At 45.5% G+C, this 27,492-nt stretch overlaps 1 protein-coding gene across 3 annotated transcripts in view; it reads right to left on the bottom strand.

The window, feature by feature from the left end:
- Window positions 1-1,835: 1,835 nt before the first annotated feature.
- NET1 (neuroepithelial cell transforming 1) overlaps window positions 1,836-27,492 on the bottom strand; it is a 93,003-nt gene continuing 67,346 nt past the window's right edge. For 2 of the 3 annotated variants that reach the window (XM_061638042.1, XM_061638043.1), the window contains 9 exons: window positions 14,317-14,424; window positions 12,780-12,947; window positions 11,489-11,551; window positions 10,653-10,749; window positions 10,066-10,142; window positions 9,059-9,316; window positions 7,852-8,022; window positions 5,875-6,061; window positions 1,836-3,912 (listed from right to left, as the gene is read on the bottom strand). In XM_061638042.1, coding sequence (XP_061494026.1) covers window positions 3,503-3,912; window positions 5,875-6,061; window positions 7,852-8,022; window positions 9,059-9,316; window positions 10,066-10,142; window positions 10,653-10,749; window positions 11,489-11,551; window positions 12,780-12,947; window positions 14,317-14,424 — 1,539 coding nt within the window. In that variant the 3' untranslated portion in view covers window positions 1,836-3,502. Of the gene's footprint in view, window positions 3,913-5,874; window positions 6,062-7,851; window positions 8,023-9,058; window positions 9,317-10,065; window positions 10,143-10,652; window positions 10,750-11,488; window positions 11,552-12,779; window positions 12,948-14,316; window positions 14,425-20,933; window positions 21,582-27,492 lie in introns of those variants that run through there. The other variant, XM_061638041.1, reaches the window with a different exon arrangement.

The raw sequence follows: 27,492 nt of genomic DNA, 5'->3' as shown, positions 1-27,492 counted from the left end.
TAGACTATAAACTCTCATCATGCCTAACCGCTGCCATGCTGGCTAAGGTGGCCTGATGAGATGGGAGTCTAACATCTGGAAGGCCAGACTCCATTCCTTACCTAGTCCTAACATTTGTAATTCACCTGTGCAGCTTACCAACCCTTTAACAATTCCCACAGCTGAGTAAATGGCAACTACTTGCACAGCTAACAAGTGAAGTAGGGTCACAGCTAGTCAGGTGTGAGGTGGGCTTCTATTTAGAGGTAGAACACCTCAAGGTTCTAGTTCTGGTGTACAAAGCCCTATACAGCTCAGGACCAGGATACCTGAAAGGCCATCTTCCCCCTTATATACTCAGTCTATCACTGCGCTCTGCAGGTGAGAGCCTCCTGCAGATACCATCTTATCAGAAGGTTCATTCTGTACAATATAGGAAATGGACCTTTAGTGTGGCGGCACCGACCCTGTGGAATTCCCTCCCTTTGAATATTAGGCAGAAACCATCTCTGCTATCTTTTCGGCACCTTTTGAAGACTTTCCTTTCAACAAGCCTTTTAGGATGAGACCTATCCCAGTCTGCGTCTGTGTTAGAATTGCTCAATATGCTTTTTAATAATGTTTTTAACCTTTTTAAAGTTGTTTTTTAATTTTTTTTAGCGGTTTTGTTTTAATGTATTTTAAGATGTTTTTATGATGTTTTAAAGTGTTTTTAGCGCTTTGTTTGCCGCCCTGGGCTCCTGCTGGGAGGAAGGGCGGGATACAAATTAAATAATAAACAAATATTGGGTCAGTGAGCTGAGAGGAAGAGAACTGCGTATAGGCTTGTAAATCTAGAGAGGTTTTCCTGGCTGCCACTATAAATCCCACCTCTCCCATTCCAAGGACTGCAGAAGTATGCCAAAGGCAGGATTCCCCGTTGCCCTCTTCACGCCCACTGGCTCCCTGTCAAGTACTTCCCTATGTTATGAGGCAGACTTCATGTCACAAGTTTCAAGTGAAAGGCATAAAAACCTTTTAGGAAAATATGAAAAATAACAGTGTTGGCCAGAGTGTATGTGCAATTCCAGGTTTTTAAAAAAATTATTACGGTAGTACTAATAAGATAGTGCCATAGTTCAACAATAGAGCACATGGTTTGCATGCAGAATTTACTCCCCAACATCTCCAGGTAGGACTGGAATGGCCCGGCTGCAAGCCTGAAAAGCTGCTGCCAATAAGTGTCAGTTTGACTCTGTGCAAGGCAGCCTGCTACGTTCCTATGAATGTACATCTACCTTGACTACCGGTAGCAAAGCATCACTGCCACATTATATGGGCTTTGCTGAGGGGATATTAATTTGCAACAAGCTTATCTAGACTTTTTAACTATACTTGGAGATTCTTTGCGCCAAAACTACTTAGTTGAACCTTACAGATATGGGTCCACAAAAGGGCAAGAGGCTCAGTCAAACTAGAGACCAATAACCCAACCTGTTGTAATGAAATACGCTTTACAAGGTTGGTTCTCAGTTGATGTGTTCTCAAAGCCCTGTGCTGGAACTCACAGGTCAAGTGCGCTGTTGCTTTACTTGTTTATTGTAAAAATACAGGGTGAAAACCCAGAAGGAAAAAGGACAGTCCATGGAGAGCAAAATCATGCCCCAGAGTCATTGAAATGAATGACAAGTGTACAGTACTCCAACAGGTCTTGGGTAGGAGATGCTCGCAACACATAGCAACCCAGGGATCTGAACCACAGCTGTATTCAAAGTTAAAAGATGCCGGAGATATTTCTTGGGTTGACTTTGAGAGCTGGGACCGAAGTGCCGGGTAAACTTATCCACCCATGCCTCACAGGAAAGAAGGAACACAAGAAAAGATGCAGGAAGAGTTTTAATTGTACATCACGCTCAACACTGTACAATTTTTTTTTTACAGAGAACCACTGTGCTTTGGTTGTTTATTATTTACATTTGCTTCCAGAATTTCATCCCCATTATTGACTCTGGCCAGATGGTTCTTCTGCACCAGAGACTCCCCACCAGCTCTGCAAAAAAAAAAAAAAAAAAAAACCTTGCAGAATTCCCCTTTCTCTTCGGCTAATTTTTGGTAGTGCTTCAGGTGTGTTATTAGAACATAATAGTTGCTTCCTGCTAATTTGCATTACATTAAGGTAAACTGCCCTCCTTCCTTGAAATTAAGCCCTTAAAAATCATAATCGCAAGACTTCAGGTTTCCTTTTTTCTCATTAACACACTCCAGCACCACCTCCTACCATCTTACAACATACACTGTGCCTTCCTTTCCTTCTAACTGCAAGCATCCTTGATGCCTCCCAAAAAGCCCTCATTCCCTTGCGCTCATATTGTAGTATAACGTCCTCTTTGCCTAAACCTTCTGCGACATCCCCTAAACCTTCCAAGTTCACTGCAATTCTCTTTCAGTAGTTTCAGACCACACAAGCCACTCTACAGGCTTGCTGTAAGGCTACATCAAAACAGACTTCAGATCTTCCCTCCCCTTAAGATTGCCTAACTCACTGGCCATTTGGGTTCTCCTGTACCTTTTAAAGGGAGGACAGAAGTCTGATTATTCAGCACCTTTTCTCTGGAGTAGAGCTATTTTAAAGGCACAGGCATCACAAATGAGTGGGGCAGGGAGTTGGAACCCTGTCTCCCATTTTCCCAATGACTCCAGAAGGCATGGCTTTGTTTCACCTTAAGATCTGAATTGACTTTTAAATATGCATAACATACAGACATGCTCAAACACACACCTCATCAAGTACTTAAAAAAAAAGAAAAGATTCAGATGTTGAGAAACACTGAAATCAAAGTACAAAAGTTCTCTACAAATGTATTCAAATAATAATAGTCATAATAAAAAAGATTAAATACCTGGCAGGTCATGTCAACTCACACAAGGAATGTACAACGAACAAAAGTTAAGCACAGAATTCCAGTCAGTAAAAATGGAAACCTGTTGTACTTGGGAGTCTGTCTTCTCAAGACATGTGAGTTGCAGGCCTCAGACCACTTCCCTCTAGAGTAAGTGCTAGGATACTCCAGGTTTGACGATCTAAGGGGTGCTGTGTAAATCAGAATCACATCACAAGCTAAAGAATGCTCAAATTTTAAATAGTGAGCATTTGCAATGTTGAACTGCTGAGGGGAAAAAAAGGCCTTTCTGATAGGCCTGCTCTATATTCTTTGGGAATCGAGCCTCAAAATTTGCAGTTTCTTGGTGACAAATCATGCGATAGTTGAAGCCTGCTCCAAAATGCTCCTCACAGATATAATACTTCCAAAGCATTTGGAGCCTGTTGTGTTGCAACCCAAAAATTCAGAGTCTTTAATTTTCAGAATCAGACTCCAGTACAACAGTGTTTGCTGAAAACCAGTAGCTGCCATCAAGGGGAACAAACAAACAACCGACAAGACGACCACAGGCGTTTATATTCAAAGCCATTCTCACATTCCAGGAAAGAAAATGTACACTTTCTATTTATAAATAAACAGTTGAGAAAGGGCTGCCGGCTCCTTCAGACAAGTGTCTCCTTCCGCTTGCCACTGAGCTGGGCTTTCTCCCTCGTTCGCCTGAGTCCAGAGTGCATCCTGCAGGGCTTGGCGTTCTTGGCCGCCTCTTCCACCACGTCCACCACAGAGCCGCACGCCAAGGTGTTCTCGTCCAGCTCCAGGTGGAGACTGCCAGCCACAGAGGACTGCCTCCTCTGAAGTTTGGTGCTGGACACAGAGGGATTGTTCTCCTCCACCTCCTCGCTGAGCTCTGGCAGCTCTTTGAGCTCGGAAGGCGTGACGCTCGGCTGGTAGGGCCCAACAGCTGCCCGGATGCAGTTGAACCACTGCTGCTTGTGGAAGATGTCGTTGGCCTGCAGCGTGTGGGACTGTCCTGGGGCGGGGTCTCGGAAACGGACTCGGAAGATGTTCTTAGCTAGGAAGGGGGAAAGCAAGAGGAAGACCCTCGTCAGAATGCTGGCACGAAACATGACAGATGGATTTGTACCCGTTAGCAGTCTCCTAAAGAACAACATCCAGGGAAATGTCCAGACTCAACCCTAACTATTTTCCTATAGTGTGATCAAGCTGTTCCAGGCAGGCGGCCTCTTACACCAGTAACTTCTGAACATAAGAACATAAGAAGAGCCTGCTGGATCAGGCCAGTGGCCCATCTAGTCCAGCATCCTGTTCTCACAGTGGCCAACCAGGTGCCTGGGGGAAGCCCGCAAGCAGGACCCGAGTGCAAGAACACTCTCCCCTCCTGAGGCTTCCGGCAACTGGTTTTCAGAAGCATGCTGCCTCTGACTAGGGTGGCAGAGCACAGCCATCATGGCTAGTAGCCATTGATAGCCCTGTCCTCCATGAATTTGTCTAATCTTCTTTTAAAGCCGTCCAAGCTGGTGGCCATTACTGCATCTTGTGGGAGCAAATTCCATAGTTTAACTCTGCGCTGAGTAAAGAAGTACTTCCTTTTGTCTGTCCTGAATCTTCCAACATTCAGCTTCTTTGAATGTCCACGAGTTCTAGTATTATGAGAGAGGGAGAAGAACTTTTCTCTATCCACTTTCTCAATGCCATGCATAATTTTATACACTTCTATCATGTCTCCTCTGACCCGCCTTTTCTCTAAACTAAAAAGCCCCAAATGCTGCAACCTTTCCTCGTAAGGGAGTCGCTCCATCCCCTTGATCATTCTGGTTGCCCTCTTCTGAACCTTTTCCAACTCTATCATATCCTTTTTGAGATGAGGCGACCAGAACTGTACACAGTATTCCAAATGCGGCCGCACCATAGATTTATACAATGGCATTATGATATCGGCTGTTTTATTTTCAATACCTTTCCTAATTATCCCTAGCATGGAATTTGCCTTTTTCACAGCTGCCGCACACTGGGTCGACATCTTCATCGTGCTGTCCACTACAACCCCGAGGTCTCTCTCCTGGTCGGTCACCGCCAGTTCAGACCCCATGAGCGTATATGTGAAATTAAGATTTTTTGCTCCAATATGCATAATTTTACCCAGGAACCTGCCTCTGTCTGTATGTGTACTGTTATATATAAAAAACACGCATGTGATGTCCTACCTCGGTCCTCTTCCCCTTTAATGAAAAAAGACTAGTGACTATTGGCCAGATAGAATGACTCTGCGTCTTCCCAAAGGTTAGCTTGCAGCAGGGGTGGGGATCCTGGGGGCCAAATGTGGCCCTCCAGGCCTCTGTAGCTGACCCTCAGGACCCTCCCTGAACACACCCCTCGCCTGCCTGAAATGCTTTTGCTGGGCTGTGATAATGCGTCTTTGTGGCCTGGATGGAGGATAGAGGCGTGTGCAGAAGCCTCTTGCATTTTTGCATGGCTGGAATGTAGCCTACTGGACAGAGGTGAAGAGTCACATCTGTTGCTCCGCCCAGTTTTGCCTCTAGCCCTGCCCACCACTGGTTTCCAGAAGGTTGCCCATACGGGAATGCAGTCTTTGGGCTGCAAAACGGCCCTCCGCCCCTGGAATACAGACAGAAGAAGCTGCCTGGCATCTGGTCAGGCGATTCCTCCCTTTAGCCCACCCCTGGCTTACGTGCCAGCTGCAGGACAGACAGCGCACCACTTAAAACAAAAACAACCCCCCCACACACACATGGATGGGTTTGGACATGCAGAAACCCACGCCAAGATCTGAAATCTCTTCTCGTCAACTCAGCCACATTCACTGTCAGGAGCTTCCCCAAGGAGCTTCAAGCCTGACAGGAAAGAAGTCTTCTGAAGAACTGACCAATGGTCATGGAGCTCGTACAGCTATGCTTATTCCTGGTCCAACCTAAGACCCACCGATTTCCATTGAAGCAAGAACAGTTGCATACAAGCCAGCCTGCTGAAGAGCGAGGGTCTATTTGCTTCATACCTTTGTCAGAATTGCCAAACGCCCCTCGAAAGGATCCTCCCATTTTCACATCGCCATCTTGCAAGTCCTCCAGCACCAGGTCCTGGACAGGGATCGGCTGCCGGTACACTTGGAAAGAGTGACGCTCATTTCGTGTCACAGGCCGCGTCAGAACCAAAATATCTTGGAAAAGGAAGACGTAGAGTTTCTAAGGGAAGAATAAAACGCTTTGGGTGAACACCTCAGTCTAAATCTTTGATCCAAACCAAGTATATATGCTACAGGCGGAATGGTTACATGCCACTTAGGACGGAACGCAACAGCTCCTTGCCACCCACAATCACTGGCCCAGTTCCAAGAAAGAACTCAGAACCCAAGACCCTAACAGCACCAGAGCGGGAACTAGTGGCAGAGCACTGGCTTTGCATACTTAAGGTCCCGTGCTCAATCCCCAATAGCATCTCCAGTTAAAAGGATCCACATGGCTGGAAAGAGCTGCCCAAGACTCTGCAGAGCAGAGTCAGAGGAAATGCTGGCCTAAAGCGGATCAGCACCATGGCTCAGAATAAGGCAGCTTTACTTAAGGCTGCTGTCGGGAACCTTTGGCCCTTCAGATATTGCTGAAGTACAACTCCCATCATACCTGCCCGTTGGCCGTGCTTGCTGGGGCTAGTGGAAACGTAGTTCAGCAACATCTGGAGGGCCAAATTTTCCCCACTCCTGATATGAGGCAACCTCTGCTCTCTGCAAAGAGTTCCATATTCCTAACAAAGCCAGCTTCAGTGCACACTGGAACAACGCACAAATTGCACCATCTAAAATAATTTGTGTATTTGTTTTAATGTTTTTAGTTACTGTAAACCGCCCAGAGAGCTTCGGCTAAAGGGCACTATACAAGTACAATCAATCAATCAAATAGGACCATTTCCCCCCACCCCTCAAGGCACAACTGCCACAACGGGATTCCTGCATCCAGATACCAATCGGGGGGGGGGGGGTATGAGAAATGAATAGCAGCTACAAATTTATTTTCCTGCAGCATACTCCAAAAGCCTGGAGAATGTAATTTACAGGGAAGCCAACATATGCTCCATGTGCATTTCTACTGGCCTTCCAACATGTCAATCATTTACTGGAGGAAAATCAGGAGAGCGTGCTATCCAAGTCATTCCTCAGATGCTACAAAAGCAAAGCTGAAAATAAATATTACCTCTCAATTTTTTTCATAGGTAGACAACCTGCAGGCCTGATAATGCTAGAGGAGCAGTATTGCTAGAGCGCTAATGATGCAAGTCTGCAAGCTTTTCTGTCTAGCTTCAATAGCCAGAGAGACACGAGATAGTTTTGACTACAAAATCTATGACAAGATGTTTTGCTTATAGCTGGGAGGAAGGCCAAGAAAGCCCTTCAGGTTCCAGCTTCTATTTTTGAGAAGCTGCACTGGCCAAGCTTTAACAGAGCCATGTCAGACGTCCAACTGTCATCAGTTTTCTTCATGCACGGAAGATTACATGTCTGGAAGGATTTGAGGGATGCATTAGATCACTGGGACCGTTGCTTGGGAAACACTTTTTGACCTCACAGCAAAATGCACACTGTGCTTCCTATGGTAATTTTATGCTAATTATTTCACAAAGATCTGGGACCTGGCCAGACGCCAGACCTGCTTTCTATCTTGAAGTGCAGTCTGGTGCCTCTTAATGGGTTCCTTAGCACCTCAACCAATACCTGGTACCAAGGGCTGGAAAGGGGTGGAAATGGAACTCTACTTCTGACACCGCAAGATATGCCTCTCTTAAAGAAAAGAACAAAGTGAGAAACAAGAGTAGCCAGCCCTTGACCCTCACTTCTAGTGACACACTTCCACCATAGCTGGAATGCTCTTGTCCTATTAATTTAAAGTTGTTCTGTTTTGCTTTGCTATTCCTTGACAGCACTTGGTTCCAGGATGGAAGCCCTTGCATCACCGTGCCTGCCTCTATCGAGATGGATACTTACATGGCCATTCTTATTCTTCAGCTCCCCGTGGCAAAGCAAGACTCTGCTAGCTTCAATTCGCGGGTCTCTCTGCTTCTCATCGAGGTACTCCAGCTTATCGATATAGTACTGACATTCAGATTCCCCTTTCTTCAAGTTGATGTCGGACAGGACTCCTTGGATTATGGAGATCTATAAGCAAAGGGTCCACCAATTAATGCTGCTCAACAACTGAAGTCAGGCTGTAGGCACAGAACTCAACACAGGTGATAGCTTGAACAGATGCAAGGAAGAGGCCACTACTTGACTAAATGCCACAGTAAAAGATTGAAATTTAGCATTGCAGTGATCAAATTAAGCAGGACTGACCGAGACACTTTGATGTCAGGAGCTGAAGCTCCATCTGGCATGCCACTCCCTTCCACTCACACACAAGGCCGTTTTCTTACAAGACATCACTGAAAGGAGCAGAAGCCCTGCAAGACCATGTGCTTGCACAGACAGCGCTAACTCCTTTCAATGGGATTTCTGCAGGAGAACGACCTACCAGCTGGACCCCCATGGATCAGACCTGCCTGCTTCTTCCTTTGCTTGAAAATGGAAATGGACTGCCTTCAAGTCGATCTCGACTTATGGCTATCCTATGAATGAGGTTTTCATGGTAAGCGGTCTTCAGAGGGGTTTTCCCATTGCCTCCCTCTGAGGCTAGTCCTCCCCAGCTGGCTAGGGCCTGCTCAGCTTGCCACAGCTGCACAAGCCAGCCCCTTCCTTGTCCGTAACTGCCAGCTGGGAGGCAACTGGTCTCCTTGGGACTATGCAGCTTGCCCACGGCTGCACAGGTGGCAGGGCACGTAACCCCTGAGCCACCCACTGTGGGGGTGATCTTTAGCTGGCCCTTGACGCCCAGGAGACACGAGCAGGGATTTGAACTCACAGACTCTGGACTCCCAGCCAGGCTCTCCTCCCCACTGTGCTATACCAGCTGTCTGGTTCCTTTGCTTACATGCCTGGTATAAGCTGGTCAAATTTAACACCATTAAAAAAAACCAACATGGCAATTCTGTGTAGTACTTCCAATTAATCTGATCCATCACTCAACAAATTGTATCTACATTTGTGATTGATTTTCACAGGGAAAAATATAATTCATAGGGTTGGACTGCTGGTTTTAAAAAGGAATTTTGCTGATCTCTTAGAAGCTCAGTGCAAAGAATATACAGTCACTTACGGCTTCTTCCAGAATCTGAACATCAGGATGATCGATGGGTGTATGCCTCAGGATTTCTTTCAGAAGCAGAGGGTACTTGACCAGACGACTCCGAGGAATATCCAGAAAGCTCCAGAGGTCCAACTTGCGGCTGAAAGGAGATTCAAGGCAACGCTGGAGGAAGTCCTGGACTCTACGGTCTTGTTTTTTCTGGTCCAGAAGGGCTTTAGCTGCCAACTGGTTACTGCAATAGGCCTTGTATGCATTTAGTCCCGGTAGCTAGAAAGACGATGACACTGCGTATGTTAAACTGCTGCTTCAGAACTGCTGCCCCCTCCCCTTGAACGAGTCAGGCAATTTGCTCTTTCCTTAACAGTGTGCTTTACAGTATTACGTATGAATTTGAGGAATTGCAATTATGCAACTCTCACTTCGTGAAAACAGCAGGGGAAGAAGAAGGCAAGCAAGGTGCACATTCTGTGTCTAATTCCTCTTGAGTTTATGGCTGCCTTTTCATGAAGAGAAGCCAGTCTAGCCTCATGTTCAAAGATTTCTAAAGTGCATGGTATGTACAGATGTAAAGAGAGGACTTGTGAACTCCATCATCTCACTGAAAAAAAACAGCTTTTCAGTTTGGTGTGTGAATATAGTTTTCCCATCTCTTTCCACACATTTGCATTCACACATCCATCTCTGTTGCTTAGTGTTTATATTGCTTATCTCATGTCTCCAGTTCTCATATTGTAGATGAATGACTGAGACTGAGAGGAGGCCACTAGTGCGAGATGCAACCCTCAGATGTTAATTTGAGATCAGCAGCAGGGGGAGAGTGATGGAAAGTCACAATTTAACTAAACAAGTAACTTAACAGTTTTAGGCCAGAAAAGTTCACCATGCAAATGAAACTCAGAGCAACGCACATCAGCTCAACTTTCAGAGCTCATGGCTTTCTAGCTAAAGTTCCCTTGAATCCTTGATAGCTGATCTCCCGTAAGAAACAGGCAGAGAGGCAGCCAGGGGTTACTCACCCATTTCACAAGAATGGGTCCAATTTGCTCCACTGTCCCATCTGGCCTTGTTGCTTCTCCCAACCTTGCCAGAAAGTCTGTAAAAGACAAAAAAGGGTATTGGCACCAGGACACTCGTCTCAAACAAATTAACAAACAAATTAATCTACATTTCACACAGTAACTAATGCTGCTTTGGAGTGCTGGAGGACGGCCTTCAGTCTGTGTAGCTCGGAGAATGCCTCCTCCCATATGTCTTTACAACTGTCTGCAGGGGCAGCTCTCTCCACATCAAAGATGAGGACTGCGCTATGGGTGCTCAGGTTAAGGAATGCTATTTTATTGCCAGGTAAAAACCTGGCTCTCTCACAAAACGTTTAACAGGCAGCTCTGCGCTGTTTTCACTGGTTGGATAGCTTTCTGCATGGAATTTTATATGAGTATTTTACTGTAGAAGTGTTATGGCTTTAACGTTTTATAAGTCAATTTTGACTTGTTTTGTAAGCCACTTTGTTCCGTCTCAGTGGCAGAGAATGTGGCTTATTACTGTTTAAATGAACAACAGACCTGAACATCAGTCTTTTTTGGGGGGCTGGGGAGAAGCTTACCTTCATGCAAAGGGATATAGGAATCCAAGTCCCCGAAGATGTGAGTGAGCTCTTCCTCAGACATAATAGACAGCTTCAACATAGGGTCATGGTAAGCCTGCCAAAAAAGGATGGGAAAGTTGGCAAAAAATAGTGTAATGTGGCACGGGGGGGGGGGGGCAAAGAGAGATGGCAATAGGGCCATAGTTCACTGGTAAAGCATATGCTTTGCATGCAAATGGCCCAAAGTTTCATCTCCAGCACTGATCCTCCAAGGAAGCCTGCGAAAGATGCAAATCCTGGAGAGCCGTGGCCAGACAGCGGAGAAAGGGTGAGCTAGAGGGATCAAAGGTCTCACTCAGTATAAAGGCAGCTTCTTATGTGATTTTGCCCCCAGCAGGACTGCAGTCTCAAGGTCCTCAAAGCAACTGCTGTGGCAAGAGTTCCCAAAGCATCTGGAGTTTGTGCTGCAGGATCACTGCCCGTGAAAAAAGGCAGGCACACTGGCTGGCTGTCAGGAAGGGAAAGGAGGACGGGCCTACTGCTCAGTTCTTTTCTCTTACACTTTCTCCCCTCCCAAATGATAAAGACTGCAGGACCATGTTAATAATCTCACTGAAAAACAGTGATCAAAGGAGCTCCCAGCACAGCTATTCATTCAGGGAATGCATTTAACCAGCAACCGTTCAGGGAGCAGGCCACGTTTGCTCCTCTCCAGAACGCCTGTGGTCCAATCCAGTATAACCACTACAGAATGGTTTTAGAAGGGCATTTAACTGTTGCGAAGTAGGGGCCCCTAACACAATATATTGACTTGCAATGTGACTGATACAAAGAAAGTAGGCAAAGACACCAACCTTTCTGGCAAGCTTCAGGTCCTCAATCAAATCCTGTTCACCCCGCAACATTTCATATATCGCCTGCAAAACAAAACATGGGGGAAATATCAGAACTGCCTCCATATCATTGCCCTAGAAATCTCAACTGAAGTTAAAGGTGTCCACACTGTACCATTTCGAACTTCTTGACATTTTGGCTACTTTTTAACAGGCTATTCCACTGACCAGTTACGCTGAAGCAGCAGCAAAGCAGCAGCCAATCCAAGCCCCACCAGTATCAGTCCACACCTTTCAGATCAAGAAGCCAGTTGCACTGCAGCCCAAGAGGAGGGAGGCTCAACCGCTTGAGTTATATCCTCCCAACTTTGGGCTTGCAGGCCAAAACGGAAGGGAACGGCTTGAATCGTTGCTGAGAAAAGTAAACTCCCTTGTCACGAAAGGAGGTTTTGAAGCTGGGACATCAAGCCAAATTAAACACTGAGGCCTTTCTATTGGGACTTACGTTCTACTTCAGTGTGAAGTGTTGAACTCACTCAGAGGGCTGAACTTTGGCCCTTTTTATCGCATTCGCCGCTTAAGTCACTGGTATTAACACATAACTTTTGTTAAGATCACAAGCTACACACGTCATAAACTGGTGTTTGTGCATTTAGAATTTTTGTTTGAATTTGAAGTATATTATCTCCCATACTGAGCCTTTGGCCCAGGAAGACAACAATAAACCAGATCTGTCAACATTTAGAGGGGCATTTTTTAAATTTTTTTTAAGGAATATAGCAGGACAGAAGCACTGCCTTATGAAGACCAGAGCAGTTCTTCATAACATCGCTATCTTCTACAGACCGAACAATTAAGACCACCTCTTCCTCCCACCCTCTCTCACAAAGTTGTATCATGGAAATCCAAAATCAGAGTATAGACCACATATGCAATTTTCTTGTTGTGCATGAAGTTGCCCAACTTGCTTGCTTTATTCTAGGCACCAAACTAGTGCCTTCTGCAAAACTGGGGATACACTGACTGAGAAATTGGGGGGGGGGAGAGAGAGGGAGAGAGAAAGAAGGAGAAACGGTATAATTGTGGGATTGGAAACATTACTGCTGCTTCTTGAACACTGGGTGCTCCTCCTTACATTGCCCACATGTCTTCAAACTGAGCCTCCAAAACCATGAGGTCTCTCTCTCTCTATTGCTTTTTTTCTCTCAAACAAAAGCCAAGATGCTCCAGGAATCCAAATCCAAACAGTCCCGTCTGTCTGCCAAGCAACCATTTCGGGCTTGCCATTGGCATTGCCCAAGTGGCAGCCTACCTCTTGGCGCTTGATCTCTTTGGTGCTCAGCATCTCTTTCATGTTGACATCCAACGTCTCAGACCAAAGCACGCTGTTCCGTCTTTTGGGTGGTGTTGGGGCAGCAGAACGGCTGCAAGGCTTCTGGGCGCTACCTGGAGATCTGCTGTCACCGCGAAGAGAGAATGACTGCCGGGGGGGGGGGAATAGTTTGCATTCAGTCATGAACATTAGCAACTTTAATGTATTTTAACAAACACTGTACAGAAAAACAGCTGCTATGCATTTTATGCTAACCAGGGAGGCTGCATGGCAGAGTTATCTTGTGTGTGGGCATAAAACAACTTCCTGAATTCCTGGTCAATGCATCAGCTGCACTGGCCTCTCAAAGAATGCCTGTCATAATAATATTCTTAAAAATCAGGCCTATATAATCTGTGTAAACCCACTCGTCCAAGCCAAATGCAGGCCACTGGAATGCAAGAAGCCTCCTCATTTTGCTGTTTGCTGGGGACTTGACAAAGAGGCGAGTTGTCAAGTACCTGACAGGCCACAATACATCAGAAGTGAATTACAAATTGTGCAGGCCTGCGTTAAGACATCTCACTCTTAGTACTTTCAGTGGAGCCTTGAGAGATCTAATTTGCAGATGTCTTCTTTTTGTTAAACTCTCCCCCTCCCGGCACTAGAGTTTGAACTGCTGAAGAGAGTTAGGGTTAATTTTAAAACTGGCTGCAGAGTCTGGTTGCAAGTACATAAATAGTGTAATTCTACCTCTCCCAGCTCTGGTGACATTAACAGGCCTTGTGAGCTGTGTTCTTTTCTGGCTTGAAACAGCACTAGCATCCAGAGTGAGCCCTGGCAGTATTTACACAGTTGGGGTGGATGGTATATCTTGTTTGACAGGCTTTTCTGATGTCACGTTTCTATTATGAACAGCCGGGCAAACTCAAGACTTCAGCACATGCTACAGTATGTCACACACAGACATCAAGTGTTGGCACAGGAGGCAACCAGAAGTCCCCCCCCCACGCCTCGGTTTAGGGGTTGCTCCTTACAAAATTTCACAAAATATTCACAAAACCACCCAAGGGGGAAAGAAAATTCTGCATCCAAGATCATGCAAATTCCATTTGTTCCAATGACTTTTTTTTTAGGTTTGTGCAGAAATGTGGACTAAGGCCGTTGGAACACAGAATCCCAAGTACTGCTCAGCAGCTTCATGGAGAAAAAGCAATGCGAAATCCAAGTTCTGCAGCTGTAAGAACTGAGCAAGTGTTCTTATCCTTTTTGTGTGTGTGGTGGCTTCCAGACTGTAACTAGAGGATGCAGATTAAGAAGCCATCCATACTCTTACCATCCCTTTCAGTTTTTCCTTCTACATCCATGAGGATGAGAAACTTTTTTTTAAAAAGGAGGGAAAGTTAAGACTCGCAGTTTTGCAGAAGCCATCAGATTCTGGCTTAGAAGTAATCTCCACAGGAGGATCATGGATAATTCTAACTCCATAGCCTCTCCCATTGGCAACATCAGACCATAGGCTTATCTCCCCTCTTACCTGTATTGTCTGTCCGAATCGTCGCACTGCACCATTTCGTACAGGAGAAATCAGGTTTGCCAAGGAGGTGACCCGAGCCAGAGGTCGGATGCGCTTATTACTAGGCTCCTGCAAATAGATTTGAGAAGAAGTTGTACTGATGGTTTACTCAAGACTTAGCACATTCGACAGTGTCCAGACTGCTTTGGGGGAGGGAGAAGAACAGCACAGAGTAGTGCAACATCAAGGCACCTGGCTCCAAAGCACACAAGCCTTTCAAAAGGCAAATATTTTGTTTAAGCAGTAAGGTTATAATCAAGTTACAAACAAATTGCTCAAGTTTACAAGACGCAGGGATAACAAAGTCCACTGTAGTTAGGGCAAACAATGATGCTTTTAGGGCCTGTTCGCTGTGCCCGTCTCCCTAGAAAAATGAGGAATGGGCTTTTCTCCGATTCTGCCCTTAAGATTACACTGGATGTTTAAATAAAATCCACCATAACTGTTTTAAGTATCTTAACAAATGGCAAAAGACATACCGTTACAGCAAAGTACACAAAGAAAAGAAGAGACCAGCTAACTAGTGAGAGGTGCGGGAGAAGGAAGAGAGCCTCTGCCCTGGAAGAAGATTCCATTTTGTTAGGAGCTTGTTCACACAGACACAGAGGGAGAGAAATTCATGCAATTATGTAGTCACTGGCTGCCTGTGTATCACTATGGAAGTGTTGCTACTACTGTCCAGGAGGCAAAGAGCAGAATGGGGGTCATATCCTTGTCTTCCTCTGCCTCTGAAGAAGGCAATAAAATGAAATGGAAACAGACTGCCTTCAAGTCGATTCCGACTTATGGCGACCCTACAAATAGGCTTTTCATGGTAAGCGGTATTCAGAGGGGGTTTACCATTGCCTTCCTCTGAGGCTCAGAGGCAGTGACTGGCCCAAGGTCACCCAGTGAGCTTCATGGCTGTGTGGGAATTCGAACCCTGGTCTCCCAGGTCATAGTCCAACACTCTAACCACTACACCACACTGGCTCTCTGCAGAAGACAATAATGGCTGCAGTATTCCCATGACGCAATTGTGTGTGTGTGCGAGTGAGTGCGTGCGTGCGAGAGAGAGATGTTCAGAGCCCTTTATTAAAGAGATGTGGACTGGTCAAAAGCCTCAACAATACATAGCTGAAGGCTGTGTCATTGCTAAGGCTGACTTACAAGAGATAATGTCTTAAACTACCATACCATTAACTGCACTTTACAGTTGCAATGCAGGGATTTCCCATCTCTTGAGAATATCATCTTGTTCTCTCTTTCATCTAAACTTCCCTCCAATACTTTTGATTTCGTTGTCAGCTCCACTGAGCCCAGTTTCCCTTCCCCCTTTAGATTACAAACCCTGTTGGGCTGAGCCCTGTTGCTCTGCTAGCTTCTGGTGAACACAGAGCCCACTAAAAGGTGTACATTGCCAGTAATGTTTGTGGCCGCCAGCTACACTTTTATTTTCAGTGGAGAACTGACAGCATGCTGATTCTTGTGTTGGTCTGTCAGATTTCACAAGAAATCAGAACAGCCTGTTCTACTTCACACTAGCACAGAATCAAGCACATTTGATGCTTTCACTCAAGAAGATTTCCCCCTAGAGAACCCAAAAAGGTGGAAAAGGAAAAGTACTGCAAGAGGTGGGACTAACTTCGTTCACAGCTCCTGGGTGCACAGATAGCCAAGACTGCTGGGGTTGGGTGGGGGGATTGCTTCTGTGTAGTAAAGAGGAAATAGGAAGACCAAAAAAGGAGAAAGACCAAGTCAGTCAGATTTTATTGTCATGCCCAGGAGTGCAATTCAGAAATAGCTCTGCTGGAGTCAGGCAGGCAAGCACAGCCCCAAAGAGCAACAATGCTTTGCTGTCCCATTAAGATGCCAATGAACCCTAAGGAATGATGTCATGAATTCCAGAAACGCGGGGGTGGCAGTGGAGTATCTACTTCCAAGGTGAAGGAAGGAACACTCACATGTCAAGAAGCAATTTTGCAAGAGGAAAACGCCTATTAGTACTTTCTTAGTTTTATACAGAACCTTTTTTGTGGGTGTGGAGGACACTACCAAAGGTTTTTATATGTGAAATTGTTCTATATATGTTGTATTGTTGATAGTTTTAATGTTAAATTGCTTTGAGATGTTTCAGAGGAAGCAACTCAAGAAATCAAATAAAGGTTTGCCATGTAATGCCCATGGATGCATGCAATACTCATTTTATATTGATCAATAATTTGCTGTATTACCAAAACTTGAGACAGATAACCATGTTACCCATTTCCTTTGTTCTTATAATTAAAGCTGCAAAGATCACTTTTGCTTCCATTTCAGATATTGGAGGCTAGTGAATTCAATTCACTCAAGATGCAGGATTTCAACTAGAGCCTAAAGATCAGTTCCTCTTGCAATGACAGCAACGCTGGCCCAGAGAACAGCAGGCTAGATTTAGGTCTGGGAGTACTCAATTTGAGTCTCACCCCTGCCATTCTATAGCCTTGGACAGGTCACTCTCCCTCAGTCCTCAGCATGTAAAATGGGTGCAAGAGAGTCCCAACTGAAAGGGATACCACAAAGGTAATAAGAACTACTGTATTAATGATTGGAGAGCCAGTGTGGTGTAGTGGTTACGGTGCTGGACTACAAGCTGAGAGACCAGGGTTCGAATCCCCACACAGCCTTGAAGCTCACTGGGTGACCTTGGGCCAGCCACTGCCTCTCAGCCTCAGAGGAAGGTAATGGTAAACCCCTCTGAATGTCACTAACCATGAAAATCCTATTCATAGAGTCGCCATGTCGGAATCGACTTGAAGGCAGTTCACTTCCATTAATGATTGAGATTGATTATACATGGACTTAAGCTTGCAAAAAAAGAAGGTGCACATATGTACCCGTTAGCTCAATGTGGCAGGTATTATGGTAGTAGTTTTTATTTTGTGAATCATGTTGTGGCACTGATAAGGCAGACTATACATCAATTAAAAAAATAAGCAAGACGTGATAAAACACAACAACCATGAGAATGAATTTTTAAAGGTGGCTTCTATGCTCTCAGGAAAACCTCTGTAGGCATTACAATGCATTCCATAGCTGAAAATGTCAACACAGCTATGTGTGTTGAACTCAGTAGCCTTGGACAGGTCACTCTCCCTCAGTCCTCAGCATGTAAAATGGGTGCAAGACAGTCCTAACTGTGTGTTGCAGTATTGTTAAATAGGATGGAAGAGGAGGGCACTGAGAAACTGGATCCCTGCAGAGGCAAGGCTAAAAAATGATCTGGCAGTTCCTTTCCTTAAGGGCCTATATTAGAATACCATGCTATGTACACACCAGTAAGCATTCATAAATGCCTGGGCAACACAGATGTGCACTGTCAACGTGACATACACAACCCCCCCCCACACACACACATGTGCCAAGGCTGGCAAAACATTCCTTTTTAACCAAGCATATTCCTTCTACACACACACACCCCAAACGGTTTATAAGTTGCCACTTAACAACTTGGCAAATTCATTCCAAAATAGGCAGACGTTACACAGAAACAACACTGGCTTTTTTCATATTGGGAGGGGGGAGAGGAAACCCCCCCCCCAGCTCCCCTAATTTTCCTCTAGACTAAGAAAAGGAACAAAACACGTTTTAGACAATTATTGCTCATCTTTTCTCCCACATGGATCCATTCGCAGCAGCCTTGGTGTGAACAGACACCTCGCAGACTGCACACATTTTGGAGTCCACTGTTCTTACACCAAAACAGTTCTGCGAGTATTTCTAAATTGTGTTTTGAGCAACATATTCGTTGTTTCTGCTGGGAGATGGGAATGTGAGCTTTGAGTTTCAGAGTTGCAGCAATAGTGATCAGCGTGACTGAACTAGTTTTTCAAGTTGTGTATTTCAGAGAGAGAACCTTGCCAGCTGTCAGTTGGAAAAGAACTTTCACACCTCAGTAAGAAGCCAGCCAAGAAGAAAAGAGTATAAATCATTTTTCCAGAGGCTTCTGTTGCTCCAGAGAATAAATCAGACATGTCCAAATGAGACCTCTGAAGTGAACCTAAAGTTGTTTCCTAAGCAAGCAAGTACAAAGGCTAAGGACACCTGGGTAATGGAGATTCTCAGCTGAGGAGAGGAACAGCCCAGAGAAACAGGTTTCATACCAGTTTGTTGGCAGAAAAAGTTGCTACTTGACAACCCCATTTAGTTCTAAGTGGACCAAACCCTGATCCCACAATATGCTTCTGTTTGTGGTTAGATATCCCTTGGAATATACACTTCTCCAAAAGTGCTCACGTTACTTAAGGCAGTAGTTTCTTACCACCATTTTGTTGTATCCACAAGTCAAACCCTAAAGGGTTGCCAAGATTTGGGCAACAAAGCTGCCCATCATCTGAATCCAACAGAAAAACCAGAAGATTTCTTGGGAAGCCAAAACTTTTCTCTGTCACAAACCTAACACATGAATTAGCCATTAAATACTATAAAAATACTGGTGAATGGGTAAAGAGTCTCTACTCCTCAAAACAGCTACTCTAGTTTATGAAGTCCCTTTCACCATGTCACGATGTTAATTGTAAGAGTTGATATATACATTTCTAATAGCGTGTCTGTTTAGCAAGAAAAGCAAGAACCCTGGATTTCCACTAATACTCACTTTAGGAAAGTTATGGCAGGACCCCAAATTGACAACAATGAATTAAGACAACAAATGGCTAAGAGACACACACCCTTATATCCCTAGTCCAGCCATCTCAGGTAGCACATCGGAGTTAGGTACAAGACTTATGACCTGTTAGGACTGGCGGTACTGAACTTTTGGGCTGACTGATAGCATAAACAGGTCTCTTCCTATGTCCTCCTAACTTAAGGATAAAGCCTCTTGTACAAAGAACATCCAAACAGAAATATAAAGGAGAGCTTACTGGGAAATATATTGAAGTTTGCTTTCAGCTGGCTTATGTCACCTCCTCAGCGTCTAAAAATCTTTGTGTGTATCGTGCCAAACTCTAAACTTTAAGAGTTCTACCTTATTAAAGCAGAACTACTGAATCATAAAAGAAACCAAAAATGCTTCCGGAGAGGATGTCTTATGACACAAGTAGTCGCTCATGGGAGTTTTGACTTTTGAGTTCCCATGACTCCCACCAACCTACCAGAAGACACCCCAAGGCATGCATTTCAGCAGGATTAATGTGCTTTCATTATGTCTCATATCATTACACACAATAATCCTGCAGGAATGCCACGAAGACCAATTTACTCAACAATAAGGGAAATGCCATGAATACGTACCCATAGAGCATACACTTTGAGTATGCATTTTCATGGGATCAAGCTCCAGATAATTAGCCCTACTACCAGACAATGAAACAACTCAGTTGTGTCTGCTTACCCCACTGCATCATCATACCCCACTGCATTTATTGCACAGGGGTATTTATGACTATCGGCTTGCTGGGTAAGCAGTATTGAGCCAAATACACACACAAGATGGGGAAAGTGGGCGAACTTAACGTTGAAGAGGAATAAGCCATACTAAACTCAGCTGTGTGTGGAGGGGGATGAAATACTACTAACAGCTCAATTGCTTCAGGTTCCTTAAATTGTAAACGGATGGGGGGGGGAGGATTGATTGATTGAATTTATTACGGTCATAGGCCAGCCAAAGGGGGGGGGAGGAAGAAAGGGAAAAAAAAACCCTTTTCCAGCTACAATGTAACTATTGGAGGTCTCCGATTCATAGGATCGCCATAAGTCGTGATTGACTTAAAGGCACATAACAAAAAAACTTTTTCCCACAATGGCAAGCAGAAGCTAATTCTACAGAATATTTAAAATGAAACTGCTTAGAAGAGCATGCAACTTTCCACTCCCAATCCTACCGCTCTCTTCACCAGTATATAATATTAGATAACAAGAACCATATATTAGGACTATAAATTCCTGGCTCCTCAATATCACTGCTCTAAGTGGTTCCCTCTTTCTAAGAACAAAAAAGGAGGCGAAGTCCAGACTGAGACAAGCACCCAGAGGGTTTCAACACTCCTGAACATCTTCCTTTCACAGGAAGGGCATGAGACGCACACTTGGCACAGTATTAGAGCCTTCCAACCTGCCTGCTGCAATTACACGTTTCCTTAGTACAGCCCAGCTGTAAGAGAAGCTTTTCCTGGTAAGTCATGCCAAACTAGCAGCTTCAAATGATGTTTACAAGACACCAAAAAAGAGTAATACGACTGAATTGCCTGTCTCTACTCATTACCTCTACCCTTGCACCTTAGCCAACAGGCCACAATCCAGGAACTTGGTGGGTTTTCACTTTCTTGCCCTTCTCTATCAATACGTTAATCATATTTACCTAGAAGGCGACCCCCCGCCGGACTTGCACGCTTGCTTCCCAGGGCAAACAGACTTCATTTTAGTCAAACAAAACCAAGTGCCACTCGGATCACTTCTTCAGCCTCCTACACGTGCAGCGCAATCCTCTGTAAGGCTTACTCAGAAATAAGCCTCACTATGCTAAAATGGGCTTGCTGCTTAGTTGGCGCTCTGAGCACCTAAGTAGAGCCACGCCACTTCTTCTCCTTCTCAATGAATGCTTCTTGCACACCTCTTACCTCTTGTTCCCTGAACGACTGGTTCTGTGCATCTATCACCCGAATAGTCCTCTTAATGGGGAGCAGCCCCCCAGCGTCATCGTGAGCCACCATATCCCCTCCTCTTTCCCAAGGCTTCTTCGTGGCTTGTGCTGTCTTTAATCCGCTCGCTGCGATACCGCTAGAGAACCGGCTACTTAGCCGCGACCTGCCCTTTGTCGCGATCGGAGCCCTGCCGGGGCCGCAGGAATGCCATGCCGCTTCCAGGTGACTCACGCCGACTCGCTCTGAGCAAACCACGCCGGGACCGGGGCTCCAAGAGGCAGGGGGTGGGGCTCCCGGGCAGACTGGTGGGCGTGACTTCCTTGGCACCCGGGAGCCATTGGCTAGCCCGTGGCCACCTGACACGCCCACCCGCTTCAGGTTCCACATGGCAGGCGAGAGTGCCCGTGTGGCCCAAGCCCGCGTTAGGTGTTATGCTTGCAGTCGTGACACGAAGTAGCCCATCCATTCGGTGGACGCGCACTCATGGCAAACGACTAAGAGGAGCGAGAGAGATGGAGCCTTCGCATGCACACACATCCCCCCCGTTCAGACGTTTGCACGATACAGGCGGACGCCCAGAGGAGGGGCAGCTCAGCGCGGCCCCGCTTCCCCTCAACTGTAACGCCTGAAGAGGATTCTACGCACCCACACATGGGGGGGGGCGCGGAGAAACTCAGCAAGAATCCTGAGATCAGTCTTTGCAAAACCACCTCCATCCCGCCCTTGCTAAAATTGGTGCCTCTTAAGAGGCAAACGGAGGCTGCAACCCTTACCGCGTATACTCAAAACTAAATCCTATTGAATTCAGTGAGCCTTACTCGAAAGAAAGTGGGGTTGTGTGCAACCTAACAGGCCAAACAAATGCACGGGATTGTGGCCGTGCGTGCTTTCTCAGAAGTTCCACCGACTTTAGAGGTGCTTTACTCCCAAACTAGGATTCATAGCAATCCTACGAACTGTGCACATACTTAGGAGAAGCTAAGCCCCGCAGACACCGCTGGAATTTCCGCGTAAACACGCATACAATCGGGTCGCACGGCGGCAATCTTACGCACATTTACTTTGGAGTAAGTCACAAAGAACCCCAACAGAACTTAGTTCCGTGTAAGGAAGCACAGGATCGGTTTACACGCCAGCAAAAAAAGTATGCACGTATTTGGAAGTGAGCCCTACCGATGGCTGTGGGATTTACTTCCGAACAAGGCTCAGGTCAAAGATTTATTGCTGACCGGATTAGACGTCTCAAGTAAGTAAACAAGCGTTGTGGCACTTTAAGGGAGGGGGAGGCGGAACAAGCTCCTTTAATTGCACTTTGCAAGAGAAATTTTTGCAGGCGTCAGGTTTCTCGGCACGGCGTGATAAGCGACACCTGCTAACATAACTGCTTTACACAACGGTTTGCATCCCTTGCACCGGGTAGTCTTTTGCCGCGTAGCTGGTATAGAACAGCTGTTATCAGAAGAATCGTTTGGTTCAGGCGGCGGGGTGGGGGTACTGGACCTCTGCAGCATCCCTATAAAAATGGGCTTTAATTTACTAAATATGTAGGTATTTATAAGAATGCAACAAGGAGCCCCACAAATAGTGCTAATTCCAAAGCTACTGCAGTTGAAGCCCAACCCTCAAACAGTTTAAAGGAAATTTAAAGCGCAATAACAACTCTATGTCCAGAGGGGATCCTGGAAATTACAGGCCAGTTAGCTTAACTTCTGTCCCTGGAAAACTGGTAGAAAGTATTATTAAAGCTAGATTAACTAAGCACATAGAAGAACAAGCCTTGCTGAAGCAGAGCCAGCATGGCTTCTGCAAGGGAAAGTCCTGTCTCAGTAACCTATTAGAATTCTTTGAGAGTGTCAACAAGCATATAGATAGAGGTGATCCAGTGGACATAGTGTACTTAGACTTTCAAAAAGCGTTTGACAAGGTACCTCACCAAAGACTTCTGAGGAAGCTTAGCAGTCATGGAATAAGAGGGGAGGTCCTCTTGTGGATAAGGAATTGGTTAAGAAGCAGAAAGCAGAGAGTAGGAATAAACGGACAGTTCTCCCAATGGAGGGCTGTAGAAAGTGGAGTCCCTCAAGGATCGGTATTGGGACCTGTACTTTTCAACTTGTTCATTAATGACCTAGAATTAGGAGTGAGCAGTGAAGTGGCCAAGTTTGCTGATGACACTAAATTGTTCAGGGTTGTTAAAACAAAAAGGGATTGTGAAGAGCTCCAAAAAGATCTCTCCAAACTGAGTGAATGGGCGGAAAAATGGCAAATGCAATTCAATATGAACAAGTGTAAAATTATGCATATTGGAGCAAAAAATCTGAATTTCACATATACGCTCATGGGGTCTGAACTGGCGGTGACCGACCAGGAGACCTCGGGGTTGTAGTGGACAGCACGATAAAAATGTCGACCCAGTGTGCGGCAGCTGTGAAAAAGGCAAATTCCATGCTAGCGATAATTAGGAAAGGTATTGAAAATAAAACAGCCGATATCATAATGCCATTGTATAAATCTATGGTGCGGCCGCATTTGGAATACTGTGTGCAGTTCTGGTCGCCTCATCTCAAAAAGGATATTATAGAGTTGGAAAAGGTTCAGAAGAGGGCAACCAGAATGATCAAGGGGATGGAGCGACTCCCTTATGAGGAAAGGTTGCATTTGGGGCTTTTAGTTTAGAGAAAAGGCGGGTCAGAGGAGACATGATAGAAGTGTATAAAATTATGCATGGCATTGAGAAAATGGATAGAGAAAAGTTCTTCTCCCTCTCTCATAATACTAGAACTCGTGGACATTCAAAGAAGCTGAATGTTGGAAGATTCAGGACAGACAAAAGGAAGTACTTCTTTACTCAGCGCATAGTTAAACTATGGAATTTGCTCCCACAAGATGCAGTAATGGCCACCAGCTTGGATGGCTTTAAAAGAAGATTAGACAAATTCATGGAGGACAGGGCTATCAATGGCTACTAGCCATGATGGCTGTGCTCTGCCACCCTAGTCAGAGGCAGCATGCTTCTGAAAACCAGTTGCCGGAAGCCTCAGGAGGGGAGAGTGTTCTTGCACTCGGGTCCTGCTTGCGGGCTTCCCCCAGGCACCTGGTTGGCCACTGTGAGAACAGGATGCTGGACTAGATGGGCCCTGGCCTGATCCAGCAGGCTCTTCTTATGTTCTTCCCTCTGAGTTAGGGTTGCCAGGTTCAGGGCCTGAGGCTGATCCTGTATCTTTAGGAGAAGAGAAAGTCAGCCAAGTGCAGGTGTTCTTGCAACACTGTAATGGGAAAAAACACAAGGTGGAATTCTCTCTTCCCCCTGCACAACTTTTAAAGATATAGAAGACCTCTTGGTTGCCACGCCCAGCCTCCACAGGGTCTCCTGTATCTTTAAAAATTGTGCAGGAGGAAAGGAGAATTTCACCTTGTGGTTGTTCTCATTACAGAGTTGCAAGAACACCTGCACTTGGCTGACTTTCTCTTCTCCTAAAGATACAGGATCAGTCTCAGGCCCTGAACCTGGGAACCCTACTCTGAGCAGGTATGCACAACAAGGGTAACACTTTCATTCCCTTCTGGACAGTCTTCCGAGGGCCACATGCCTGTGTTGGCCCAGAAGCAAGAGCAGGCATGGCAACTATTGCAGGATTACCTTTGTCCGGCAGACTAGTTTACACACACACACACACCCCTTCCTCCTCCAGGCAAGACACAGAATCAGAGTTCAAGGACACAGGCAAACCTCAAGATGTAAAGCAAGGCCAGTGAGGATGGGGAGAGTCTAAGGGCCAGACAAAGAGGCCTGGAGGGCCGGATTTAGCCCCTGGGCCAGAGGTCCTCCACCGCTGATGTATAGGACTGGGCTGAAAGATCATCTAAAGACAACAAGGCTTCTTCCTGTACCTTTCATTGTCAAATCCAAGTGGGAATTTCAGCAGGGGAATCTTTTTTCACTCCTGCAGGGGCAGCTGCAAAAAACCCCACCATTACACATTAGGCCAATTACCTAACTTTCCGAACCGGGCTGCTATGGGGAGGGAATGCTATGGGTGCTTCTGCTTCAACCGCCATGGAGGAAGGGTGAGGTACAAATGTGATGGACAGAACAAAGTTAATATTGTTTGCTGCTGCTAACAGTGCAGTCCTGTTCAGAAACACTGAGCTAAATGTAGCCTGCTCCCTGGTAAGTAAGTGGTTATTTCAGCTTGCGAGGGTGCAGAGCAGGACTGGGGGATCTTTTTGGTTCCTTATGCTATCTTAGCCTTGTGGAGCCACCCATCTGACAAAACAACAACATCAGGTGATAGGGTGCTCTGAAGACCCCATGGTGGGACTTCAGAAGCACCACACTGGATTTGCAAAGAGCCCTGTGTGGTGCTTCAGAGCACCTGAGTTTTTGGCTTTATTGCCTATCATGTGATGGGCAGTAGAATTGGGGCCTGCTTTCCCTTGCACAATGCATTATGGTACAAGGGTTCCCAAACTGTGGTCTGCAAGCTGCATTTATTAAATATTTTATTTATTAAATTAAATATTCATATTGGTTTTAAATTGTATTTTTATCGCTGTTTTAACCGGTAGGACTAGGTCTAATGGTTTTAAGTTGCGGAGCGTAGATTCAGATTGGACATTAGAAGGGGCTTCTTGACAGTAAGGGCAGTTCGGCAATGGAACCGACTGCCTAGGGAGGTGGTGGGATCCCCTTCGCTGGATGTCTTCAAGCAGAGGCTGGACAGCTATCTGCGGGAGATGCTCTAGCTGTGGGTTTCCTGCTGTGAGCAGGGGGTTGGACTCGATGGCCTACAAGGCCCCTTCCAACTCTAGGATTCTGTTTCTTACATTTTAGTTTATGATGTTACAATCTTGAGTTCTATGGAATGCAAAATTGTGATAAAATATAACAAACGCAACAATACAAATGCAATTTGAAATCACACAGCAACTAGTACAGCGCATCACAATTGCTACGATAGGCAGAGAAATCATTAAGTGGTCCACCAAGACCCTCAGTAATTTTCACGTGTTTGGGGGGGGGCAGAGTTTGGGAACCACTGCTATAGAGAATTATACTCCAATCCTCAGTTTGTTTGATTCAATAGATCTTGGCCCATCTCCAAGGTACCAGAGGAATTGCACCCCTCCAGGTCTTTTAAAAATGACGTGAAACCCCCTCCATATCTCAACAGGACTTCTAATCTAATAAAGATCCTCGGGGCTCACAATATTCAGTAGCCCGCACCTGTACATGGTGACGCAGAAGGAAATCCCACAAAGTTCTAAGGGATTTATTCCCACATGTATGCATTAGATTGCAATCTTAAAATATGCTTATTTGTGTATTATGGACCTTGTCCTTTGCTGATAGAAACTTTGGCTGTTTTCTCAAAACTAGATAACATTAATTTGTTTCAGATTAAATCAGCCTCCTTAGGTGTTCAAATATTCAAGTGTGCCAAGATTTGCAAAACCCACATGGAACGAGAGAGGGCAAAGGCAAATTAAAGTGTTAAACAAGATCTCTTGCAGTACAGCAGTTACATGCTACATTGTCTCTGAAGAGCTTAATGAAACTGGAGCACCTAATTAATAAATCCTGCATTCAGCCTTCTTTGTTCTCAAAGCAGCATAGCTATCAGGCCATCAGACTGAAGAGTTAACATTCTCTATTTTATTTTCTGCTGTAAGGGTTGAAAACGCTTGCAAGAGTCTAAACCTCAAGCTAGTCCAACACAAGAAATAGATTCAGCTCTAGTGGAGACGGTGCTAAATATCACAGCCATTCTGTGCAGATTCCCACATTCCAGGCCCTTTAGCACACGTTGCTCCCTCGACAATATGATCCAACTCAAAACATTTTGCTGATTTAAGACCTGTGATTCTTGAAATGCAGCCCAGGATCCCTTGAAGATATGTGGAGGGTGGTGATGCACGTATCTCAAGATCACACAGGGCTGTGTGTGATCCAGGGCTGGACCCCAACACCCTCGGTAACATTAAAAGGGAACCTGAAGAGGGGCAAATTTCAAATGGCTGTGCAGCTGGGCTGGTCTTGGGCTGAAGGAAGCGAACTCAAACCATCTACATGACAGTATGCATCCGAAAACCAGTTGCCGGAAGCCTCAGGAGGGGAGAGTGTTCTTGCACTCGGGTCCTGCTTGCGGGCTTCCCCCAGGAACCTGGTTGGCCACTGTGAGAACAGGATGCTGGACTAGATGGGCCACTGGCCTGATCCAGCAGGCTCTTCTTATGTTCTTATGACTGGCTTCCTCTGGCAAACATTTATTATGATATTACTAAACATGTCCCAAGGCGGGTTATAATTTAAATTTCAGTATTAAAAACAGTTAAAACAAATTACAAGTCACAGGAGTAGGATTGGTGCTGAAAACACATGTCTCAAGTGTCAAAGGCCAGGGTAAAGAGGTGTGTCTTCACCATTTGCAAAAAACTGTAGTGTAGGTGCCAAATGCACCTGTGTGGGGAGGGAGTTCCACATCTTAGGGGCTGCCAGAGATAATGCCCTCTCCCGAGCCCCATCCCCTAAACTTGA

This window comes from Rhineura floridana, chromosome 8 (assembly GCF_030035675.1).
Source record: "Rhineura floridana isolate rRhiFlo1 chromosome 8, rRhiFlo1.hap2, whole genome shotgun sequence".
Taxonomy (NCBI): domain Eukaryota; kingdom Metazoa; phylum Chordata; class Lepidosauria; order Squamata; family Rhineuridae; genus Rhineura; species Rhineura floridana.
Note: the sequence above shows the minus strand (reverse complement) of the source record. Positions and strands in the feature narration are given on the sequence as shown.